This window comes from Ruditapes philippinarum, unplaced genomic scaffold (genome assembly GCF_026571515.1).
Source record: "Ruditapes philippinarum isolate M1 unplaced genomic scaffold, ASM2657151v2 ctg3809_1_1_1_1, whole genome shotgun sequence".
Lineage (NCBI taxonomy): Eukaryota > Metazoa > Mollusca > Bivalvia > Venerida > Veneridae > Ruditapes > Ruditapes philippinarum.
In genome coordinates, this window is record NW_026866682.1 from 51,276 (window position 1) to 63,315 (window position 12,040).

At 30.7% G+C, this 12,040-nt stretch overlaps 1 protein-coding gene and 1 non-coding gene across 4 annotated transcripts in view; one reads left to right on the forward strand and one right to left on the reverse strand.

Annotated features, from left to right (window-relative positions):
- LOC132733334 (fibrinogen-like protein 1) overlaps nucleotides 1-12,040 on the forward strand; it is a 39,878-nt gene that overhangs the window by 22,581 nt on the left and 5,257 nt on the right. For all 3 annotated transcript variants that reach the window (XM_060719971.1, XM_060719972.1, XM_060719970.1), the window contains exons 3-4: nucleotides 10,441-10,560; nucleotides 11,695-11,832. In XM_060719971.1, coding sequence (XP_060575954.1) covers nucleotides 10,441-10,560; nucleotides 11,695-11,832 — 258 coding nt within the window. The remainder of the gene's footprint in view (nucleotides 1-10,440; nucleotides 10,561-11,694; nucleotides 11,833-12,040) is intronic.
- Trnal-cag (transfer RNA leucine (anticodon CAG)) lies at nucleotides 10,720-10,803 on the reverse strand. Its single transcript has one exon. It is a non-coding gene; the product is annotated as a tRNA-Leu (tRNA).

The window sequence follows — 12,040 nt, forward strand, 5'->3', positions numbered from 1 at the left end:
TTTTGCCGTCGGCCTAATAACCAAGCATTCTACTGTTTTATTAACCTTATTAACAGTATTGTTGTAAATCTCATCAAATATTGTTCATAAATTACGATTTTAAACGGAAAACCCCACGGTAACACTAAAGTTCGTATACGAATTTTAACATGCAAATGAAGACTATAATCAGTTCATGTATGTGCTACGTCACAGTGTTATAGTTGCTATACAGAACACAGCAAATACGAGATTTTCATGTGCATACACACTTTAACCGTTTTAGCTTCACGGTGCACTTGGCATAGCGTTCAGGAAAGAGTAATCATCTCGTAAAAATATTATATTTGTATAAAAACAACCGTTACAAAGCGTAAATATACCGTTATATTAGGACTGCTACTTATAACCATGTTTGTTGATTTAATATTGATGTACGGATTACCCGAAGGCGGAGTTTCTCATGCAAATTACGATTTCGCCACAATGAGGTCGCAGATGTTTATGCTTATAAAACTCATTTTAGTTGGCTTGACACCATAATAAGATCTGGAGTCGATATGAAACCAAATTAACTAATGAAATTTCGCTATTTCTGTTTTTAAGAAATTCATTTAATGTAGCTTTAATGTAAACGGAGCAGTGGCCTAGTGGGTCACGACCATGTTTCTTCATATGACACCAGTCCTGGTTGGTTCCAGGAAACGGACTGGAAAGTGATTATTAAAAGTTAAAACTTGTTTCGTAATGGAGCTTAAATAAATATGTTAAAACCAATATGTAACAAGTATTTCTTGTTCAGTTTAATGCACTAGCAATTAGTCAAAACCGTGCCAAAGACCACCCCAACCAATGGCCACTCTACATTATAAATGCAATCCTTAAACAACACTCCAATGCTTAAACAGAATAAAGAATGCTCTTGATAAGGAACACTTGCCTATAACGGACATGCTATGTTTCTTCTTTCCAGGCTGAACCATTTTGCTTTTTAATCTTTAGTAAATTTATAGGGATGAATTATTATGAATGGAAGACTAATATCACATAGTTTACGTTTTGTTACCTTAATGACACATTATTTTATATTAACGCTTCTTTTCTCAGGTGATAAGTATCTAACATGCTTCATCTCCATTATAATAACATCACGAAACACTGGTTTGGCTTAATTAGATGAAAAATCGCATTCTTTATGAGGATAAATGCGACTTTAAGCACTATATTGCTATATTTTTGTATCAATTAGAAATATATCATATTTTTATGTTACATATATTAATTCCTTTATTTCTTTTTATTTATTATTATTTTATTTATTTATATATATATATTTTTTTTTTTTGGGGGGGGGGGGAATTGATTTATTTATGAACAATAACAAAATCAATCATTACATACCGTTTAGATATACATGTATCTATCACATGTTTTACATAATGTAATAGTAGGATTATTTTTATTGCATTCCAAATAATGTGTAGACAAGATGTGTGTGCCTTCACTAGGGGAAGACATAAATATATCATGGTCATGCATTAAAAATTTATATATTTTTTCAAAAGCAAAAAATTCTATTCTTATGCAAATAATGGTGACATTTTTATGGTTTTAAATCATTAATATGATGCTCAAATTAAGATTGATCAATATTGTAGGTTCCAAAAAGCATTATTTATTAAAAAAAATATTACCGAATTTAACATTTCATGTAAATAAAGGGGATAATAAATTTTTTATTTTCTATAAAGTTTAAATCAAATTTTACAATAAGAAATGAATGCATATATTTTAATGATTACATATAATATGCACAAATATTTGCAGTACATATTTTACATATTCTTCGATGTTTGAAAATTGTTTTATTCGCATGATTATGTACATATATATGACATATATATAATTTCACTTAGTGTGGTTAACCACTTTGTTCACATTAAGTGATTGTTTTATTTATGAATTGAAAAATGGTACTTGATTATTGTAATTGATATGATGTTAGATAAGCGACATAAGCTGTAAATATTATCATTTTTGTTTCCTGAGATACCGTAATGATGTTATGTTTTCATTACCCACTTGAACAAAAGTTTATATTTAGACATCTTAATTCGTTCGGAGCCCTCGGATACAATCGAAGCTGTAAAACTGATATGTAAATGTGGCTTCTTCCCTTTGAGATCCCACTGAGCACAGCTTATCCATGCTATATAACTTACATGATAAGATTTAATCAAGTTATATCTTGAGAGTCGGTGATTATAATTTCTTAGAACTTATATAAATTATATGTATAAATATACATTGTATTTGCCTTTACTTTTATAAATAAATTTAATTCGGAATACCTAGTTAATAAATCCAGTCTAGTACAAAAAGTGTACATAGATTTGACCAATTTACACGTGCAGTGATGACCTACATATATCAAGACGTTTTTCACGTGCATACATCATAGAAATGTTAATAATTAATTCAACCATGGTTTCTTTACTAGAGCTTTGAAAATCCTATGACGAACATTTCATACTTTTTGTTAATCAGAAATGCTGTGGTGTGTTTAAATAAGAAATTAAACAAGACGTTTTCAAGATTTAAACTGGAGTCGACCCCTTTATTCATATTTACATTCTCTTTTTTTTTTGTTAAAAATTCTACAAATGTATCAGCTTTTAGTTTTCTTTTACGTATATTATGCTTAGCGTACATTTTTATAGCTTTGGTAACTATAACATTTAATTATTTATTCTTTTCTTGAAGATTCCACTTATCGCATAATTTATTGTTTCCGTTTAAAAATCTACTTAACAATGAAAAAAAGAGAACATACTTAACTTCGCATTAATTGTCAAAAGGTACAATTCATTTTAAATTTAATTTTTAATTAGATATACAGGTGCATGCAGGCGGAGAATATATACTAAGACATAGGGGAGAATCTAGGAACAGGTGCGCTGCAATAAATGATTGTTTTGTGTAGGAATACACACTTTGATAGTAACGAACGTTCATAGAAAAGATAATTATTCACTATTATAACAAGTGAGTTCTATTGGAGAAAAAATTTCTGTTTTCAAACTACATTTGCAACTGTTTTAAGTGAGATGCCGTTTCGGAGATGGCAAACCGCCTGTTTGTTAATTGTTATAAATTGCACGTATATATTAATGTTGATATTTTCTAAAAATTACGAGTTACTACAGTACCACCTTTTTCTATTTACCAAAAAAATAGTTTCCTTGGAATATAGGACTTCTTCAACTTACTTGGTGTCACAATTATTCAATAAAGACCGGTATGTTTATGAAACACAAATATATTACCCGATGACCAAATTACAGCACTTTCGAGCTCACCACATAACGTTATTTCAACAATTCCTTTTCCTTCGACACAAATGATTATTCTCGTACAGCTTGTATACTTTAATGCTCTACAAACAAAGTACAAATTCTAGCAAATATTAAAACGTCATAAAATATGTCTATTGGCGGACATAATGTAATAGGGAGATAATAGTGAATGCTATCAAACAAATTATTCATAAATAAGATATAGAATGATGGTAAACGTAATAAAAACATAAGGAGAACTACGTGGGGGAGAATCTTCATTAACCTTACAACAGATACTGTAAGTATTAGCTCGGACGTTGGCCTCTTTCCACATTATTTTATAGCTTTAATGAAGCCATGTACTTCCACTTGTTTACAAGCCATACATCATTATAGATGGAATTTTAACTGAGACCTTTGAACTATTATTACAATGTTTTCACCTTTTTGAAAAAACAACAACACTGCTTGTCTAAGATACACATATACATGTAGTATCAAAAAACTACAATACATTCTTTTGGAACACTAGCACGCAAAGTACCGTGCATCTGCTAGGCTGCCAACCTCACGAATATTGCATTTTTACCTAGTCCAAGTTGACAGAATGTTATAAAGTCAGGTTTGCTAAACACAATGGACGAAAATACTGCTACTGCATAATTGTACTATGAAAATAGTGTACGATTAAAAACGTAATTTTGTTTGGAAATAAATGTTTGTGTACAAAAATAAACATATTTTCATCCCGTATTATGCATTTAATTCTATAATGCTTTTAATCAAGATGGATATTTCAACTGTTTAAATTATTTATTAATGATATAAACTTGAAATGTCATGCATTGATATTACCATAAAATATAACACCACAAACACAAAAAAAATTTCCAGCAATTAAATGCATTAATAAAACAGAACATATCGCATGATAATAGCTGGGTGCCATAAATTTCTGACACAAAATGATTTACGGACGCCAAATCGTTTCTATGCAATAAATGTCCAGCGTTTATCTTATCGGGGAACGGGTACATTTCGTCTGCTTACAACTCTATCTTGCTATTCTTCAATTATCACCCTTTTAAAAGGTTTTCTCAACATCTAATTGAAAATAAATCAGAACTGTAGATTTTTTATGAGAACTATAACAATATCACCACTTCCTTGTTTTTGGCGGGAATTTGCAGACGGCTTTCGGTACGGTACAGGATTGTGTTTGTTTACAAAATCTGTTGAATTGGTTACTTAAACCAGTCTGTTTCCTGTCATTTCATTTAGAAATGTCAACATAATTTCTTATGCGTAAAATGAGGTTTAATTGTTTATATTATTTAGTAATATTTTGATTTCATATTCTGATATACTCGTATATATCTATATCATATAATCTAAACAAACTCTAGTACAGCTTGACGGAAACCATATTTTTTTTCCGCCCCCGTAAAAAATTTAAGTCCTTAGCATTTAAAGGAAGTAAATTTGTTTCAAAGTAAAAGGCTAATAAGTAGGATTCATAAATGTCAACGTAGCAATGTATATTATAGTAGTTAGCGGTTCTTGTTCGTTGGCAGTAATTTGAAAAATGAAAATCTATACGTTTATATAACCCAAAGTCTGAAAGATGGCAAGACTTTGTAAAGTGTATAACAGTTTAATTATTTTTCTTAACAATGAATGTAACGGTATATCATGATATTATGTATTAACAATTAAAAGCGATGCTATTTTCTTGAACATTAAACAGAGTAAAAAAATTAGCATAATAAAACAACAACAAAAATCTAGTACATTGTATTAATAATTATTAAACTATTAAAAAAAGAAAGTATCATGAAATAAATCTAGTATTATAGAATTTCGTCTTTAAAGTTATAAAACGAATGGAAAAATATAGAAGATGAATTTGAAAACAATGAATACGATATACATATGGACCAATTTTAATAAAGTATTAAAACACGCAACACACCTGAAACAACACTTAAAATTTCGCTCGCTTTGAAAGCGACAGTCAAGTTCGTCTGTTCGAACATAATTATTTGCCGAAAATTGGCGGAAATAGCCGAAAATCGATTTGTTTCTTAAAACCTTTACGACTAACCTCTTTAAGGTCTCCTAGTTTTGTGTTCAAAGTCGAAACTGCTATTAACTTTTTGTAAAGAAGCTGTAGTTTTTATCCCCTACATTAATTTTTTATTTGCCAAGAGAGTAGTCACGCCTATTTGTTAATAGGTTTTGAACGGACAGGTACGTCTGCCAATATCATTATAATTCATAAGAACAAGGGTATATCTTCCTTAATACACAAGCTCCTGTCAGCTAAAAGTTTTCATGATTCGACTCATTTCATGCAAACGTCCCTTACTACAATATTTACTAGCAGGTTCTTAAAAACTTCTTTAACATGAGCCAAAACAAATAGTGCTTGGATATATAGTAAAGTAAGGTTATAAATATTTGATAGTTCATCTTTCACGTTCATAAAACAAAAATTGCTTACTTCACATAAAAAACAACAACATCATTTAAGAGTGATCATCCTCTTCAATTGAGTGGACATCGGTTAGATCATACCCTGGTTTAAAACTCAATAGCAATTTTTTGGTTCTCTCCGCCAAACTCCGATTATAACATTATTGGTAATAAGCGAGGTGTTCCAAATTGTTTATAGAAAGGTATTCATATAAGTATGGCATTTCTCAGAATCTGATACAAGCTACAAGTTACTCAGAATAGAATTTTTTGTTTATTTGTAAACGTGACCAAAGAAGCCGCATTTAGCTCATCACAAGCAGGTGTTTTGTTACCTTTTGCAAACAGAGTTGAACAAATCACCCTGAACCATGTTTTGAAAATACAATCAGATTCTGTCTATTTAACATATCCGGTACGTTATGTACATAGTCATAATAACAGTCGTGATGAAGAATTTCGAAAAGTGAGTGTTTTGTAAAATCCCTTGTCTTACAATAGCTCTTCCCGCTGGAATAACTTCCACAAGATATATAGCATACGGTCAACCCACAACAGTTCAAATTTTCAGTAAAAACATATTTTACTTAGAGTATTTAATGTCAAGTTTTTCCATACTGTGATGGTTTGTTTCTATTTTCTTATAAAATGTTCTCATATTTCCATTTTTAAACAATGTAATATATACTTTTATGTGCCTTGTTTGGACAAGTAATTAAACATCCACAATGGAAAGAATTTTCAGTATTTTTTTAAGGACATTTAACAAAATTTATTATGATATCGGGTTCTTTTTCTTGTCACTAGAGACAAAGCTTTAACTTCATACTTTTTCAATATGTTTAGTTTATGATTATAGTAAGGTGGTATTGTTACTTATAGCGCTCCTTGGAATACCATCACGTGTCTGTACGTGACTGCACATGCATTTTAACTGCAATATATCTATTGACTGCACGGCGTCAACATGCACTTACTCATATGTACCAACATAATAAATTTTATTTCCTATTTTACCGTTTTATACCATGATTAGGAAATATTATATAAATAAAACATAGGTTTGTGAGTAACAGTAAAAAAATATTATCCCGAGGAAAATTCTATAGCCGAAGAAAACAGTGTTATTACGAGGGATGGTATTTTTGCTATTACTCACAAACCTTTGTATTATTTATCTTCTTACCCCCGAACAAATACTTCATTGGGACACTGTTTCTTTAGGCTTTTGGTTTTCCATATTTTACTGTACAAAACTTTTGGTCACATGGTACACTTGTATTAACAGTAAGATTAACAGTAAGAATAACTCCCATTGGCCTATGGGGAAATTAACATTACATAAAAAGTGAGGGGTAATAAATGTAAATGGTATTCCATGCGGTGTTTGATAAAGGGGGAATATTTCAGATTAAAGTTTATATCTCTTGAATATAAAATAAACTGCCAGGCACTAAACTTATTTAATGTTTTGTTTCGAAAGCACAAAAGAACAACAAGAGGTATACGTTGTGATGGGTCAGTGTTTATAGAATATTATGACTAGTTAAGCCGCCTCTGGTAAAGTGCGAACATCTGTTCTGAGTTTTAGATATTACGTTCGTAAATAAGAAGAGAAAGTGAGCACAATGAAAGTCTGGGTTGTAACCAGTTCATAACAACGAACAAAACAATAATGCAATAGTTTCAAAGTAAAATAACTATTTTCTTTGTATTTTTTTCTCTTGAATATATTCCCTTTTGAGTGTAAATTGTTCGTCTTGTGCGGTTTTGGGGCTATAAAGTGTAAAATCGTATTTACAAATTGATCTTAGGTTATAAAATTTTTTTTCTGACTTTTGGCTCCAATCGCAGGGCTTTCATTGGTCAGTGTACATTCTTTGGAAGTTTTTGACCAATCATAAACCTGAGGTCTAAGTCGGGTTTGTTACTTTATAATTTAATTAAAGCACAAAAATGTCATTTTGCATTTGTTATGTACTACTCAATCTGTTTAACAAAAATATTCTTAATGCCTAACCAAGTGTTATCCCTATAAATTATATAGAGGATATTTGTTTGTTTTGCATGTAAGATTGAAATATAATTTCACTGAGTGAACACCAGATGCAATATTTTCACGAGTGGCGTAGCCACGAGTGAAAATATAATAGCTGGTGTTCACGAATGAAATATATTTCAATCCTATATGTAAAACAAATAAATTTTCTTTTTATTTCATGCTTTTAAGTGATTTTAAGTATTTTTTACTGATTTTGCCGCGTAACGTCGCGCATTCTCCTTTGTGACGTCATAACATCATGACGTCACATAATCAATTTTGAAATATAGTTCTGTTAGATTTCTCAAATTTTGTTACATTTTAAACATGATGTATGGTAACATCGGCTTTCTTTTCCTAAAGAAGCATAATTTACGTATGACGGCATTTATTTCTGCCTGTTATTCCATTTAGTTATGATTTTCTTTTCATCCGCATTCAGATATAGTCCGGCTACAGTGAAAATTATATTTTATAAATTTCACTAGTGGTTTATCAGAATATAATCATCTGATATATTACAATAAAACACTGGAAAGCATGAAATAAAAAAAATAAAGGATGGGCATTTCTTTTTCTTTACTGATACCTCTGGTCTAAGTTGTTCCGTAAAAATCAAGTCACTTCATATAATATATGAACGCTACAAAGCAGTAACATGAGTTTTATACGTGCAAGTTACGATGTATTATGAGACTATATCCATTATCTGTCCAGTTGATCGCCAAGATGACCTATGCAGTCTGGCATACATCCCCGTTATTTACTGATTATATGTAATTGGTAGCGGATATTCTGGCTCAATTCTCCGTAATGTAACTGTCTTCTGTCCTAACATTATAATCACACGTCTGATAGACAAAAAATATATTTATGATATTATATATATATTTACATATGTGCTACGAGGCTACTTCTATGTTCTTTTTTATATTATCGGATCATTCTTTTGGTCAGATATGAGAAATAGCGGCGAGCACGTCGTCTCTAGATTGAATGATATGTATAGGAAATGTTGGTATTGTATGTTTAAGTACTTAGTATAAGTATATAATGAAGTTGAATTATTATACCCCAGAGAGTCTGAACTCTGACTATAGACTAGTACATCATTATTCTACCAGGAAATAAAGTAAAATAACGAGCATTACGTGCTGGTTTTGTGTAAAAGTTTGTGGTGAGATATTACCGAGAAATGATGTTTTATATTAATAATACTAATGAGGTGGGTTACCTAAGAAATTATATAATATGTAAATGAGAGATATTTGCACCTTAACATTTAGCCAGCGAACGTTTTTCTTGTTTATAATATTTTTGTCTGAATTCTAAAGTCTTTAATTGCTAAGAAAAGTTCATCTTCGTGTTTTGTTTCCATAGCAATTTTCTTATCATCAGATTTAATATCAAACAAGATTTATCTCTCACGTGACCCTTGTACAGCAAAGATTATCAACAGAGATGAAAACTTTGACTTTCGGTCCTTCATTTTATTTGGTTCATTACCAAAACAGTTAATGACCATAGCAAAAGGGAACATGTTCCTGTCAAATTAATAAATCGAGTATGCCAGTTGACCACGTGTTCTAATCCCTCATTTGTTTTCATAGATAAAAGCAGACGATAACAGCAGACGATAACATAAAGGCAAAAAAAATCACGACGCGTTCGTTCAATCCACAAACACGATTAACGTAAATACTGAAAAATTCAAGGAGAATAAAAAGTAATCCTTATCAAATACAAAAATCAACAATTTATTCTAAAAATAAATAAATTACGTCGGAATTGTGTGAAAACATATGGTAGACGGCTGAAGAAAATCATTATCAATAATCTATCTAAACTAGAATAATATCAACTTTTTTCTCTCTCTGCCTTGTTAAATTTTTGAGTGATTTATCCTATCTCTATAACTTATATTATCATGATATATATAAAATGTCAAGGTAAGAAACAGGCAAATTTGTTTTTAAAAAATCATCTAAAAGTTATGTAACTTTGCCCGCAGAGATAATGTTGGTAATGGGAGATAATCATAATTTTTACGAACATAAATGAAATGATTTTAGTGCTTGTTTGCATTAACTGAAGTATTTTATGACATAATGCACTTGTTTATTTATAATAAAATATAGACATTGCATGCATGAAGTCATAAAATACTATATATAAAGTTAAAGGCTCTTAAAATGTAATAACTCGGTAGATAAGTGACTCTGTTGAAATGCCTGTATTTTTTGTTGTTGTTTTTTTGTTGTCTTTTTTGTAATTCAAGAAATCACTGGCTTCAATACAGTTATCAAAATGAATATTTGCCACGTGATACGGTCACAGGAAATTTCTGCTGAACTAGACAAATAAATAGTAAAAAATGTATTTTGCACGAAATTCACGGTATTTTAATTGTACTGTAAATATTAGTGTTCAAAAGTGGTAAATAATGAATCGTGCAATTTACTAAAGTGCGAAACTTATTCACACCAGGGTCTATTGAAAAACTCTGTTCACACTATTAATAGTAACAAAAATAGTTTAATATTTATTTAACAATAGAAATTGCAAAACATTTAAATGTTATAAATGATATAATGTTTATTATTTCAGATTGTGATGAAGTTTATCAGAGCGGAAGTATGAAGTATTTGGGCGACTATTACATCATGGTCAAACCAGATAAAGCTCCGGAACCATTCAAATGCGTCTGTAAAGTGATAAACGGGTCAGGTAAAAAACTATTTTGTGTCTGATCTTTAAGATAGTGTAAGCCGTTACGTATGTAAATAGTGCAAGCCGTTACGTATGTCAAAATAATAATAAAAATAATAACGTTGCTATGTTACCTCTTAGCTTGCTGAATGGATGTTTTATATGATGTAAAAAAATTGTCAGAAGTGGGATTCGAACCCACGCCTGGAGAACCAGACTGCGACCTGAACGCAGCGCCTTAGACCGCTCGGCCATCCTGACTTTACGAATTACGATCCGAATGTATCAATATAAATTAAATTGAATTAAATTTTTTTTTTATTTAAATATTTACTATATATTGGAGCAATCCGTTAAAAATTAAAGAGATTTCAGTATCAAAACAGACCACAGTTAAGAGCTGGGACAGACGGTACGGATGTGCAGGCCGACCTGGCACTATTACTGGAAGCAAAGGATAACCACTCTTCCATTAGTATAACAGGTTGGCCTGACCTTACTACCGTTGGCGGTTACTTTGATATACCAAGTGGGACTGGAAACCACACATTTAATAAAGAATTTAAATTAATAAATCAAAGATAAATTTGGTCACCTGTAGTTCAAAAGATTTTGAATATAAATATGTAAAAAAAATGTCAGAAGTGGGATTCGAACCCACGCCTGGAGAACCAGACTGCGACCTGAACCGCTCGGCCATCCTGACTTTTATTTTCACAATCGAATATATTATTAATATTAAATTCTACTTAATTATACATCTAGCTATTTGTTACATTGGAAATAGGGTGAAATTCATTAAATATATACACAAACAATATTGCGACATCCAAATGCAGATCGGGTACCTTTACTTTCAAACAAGATTTAATGCGTCATTTAACGTTTCTCACTGATATGAATGATTGAATGATATTAATATTAAAAAACAAATGCTTTATTTTCAACTGTCCATAAACAACCAAGCATTATTCTAAGCAACAACAACAACGACAACAATAACAAAGCGTGAATAAGAAATGCTTTTAAGCGATAAAATTAAAAGTTCTTAGCGTCGTATCAAAACAATACAAACAAGAATTACTCCATACAAAATAAATCATTTTTAATTATAATTATTGATGTGGCATATTTATATTTGTATTTTAACAGGCTGGACAGTGATACAAAGACGTGTTGATGGTCGGGAAAATTTCTCCCGAGACTGGGACGATTATAAAGAGGGATTTGGAAACCTCCAGGATGAGTTCTGGCTCGGAAATCAGAAAATACATCAACTAACGTCACAAGGTGAGATTTATACAAATGAATATCCCTTAAAAAAATAGTATGTCTTCTTTCTTCTAATCACATGGCCTAATTAACTTCCGCATTTGATTAAAAAAAGAACAAAAACTTAAGTCAGTTCAAAAGTTTTTAAAACATTCCCCGCTCAAACTAGAATCAGACATTTAGGATGTGGTGAGGGGGTATGATCTAAAAAAATCCTATATCAGCT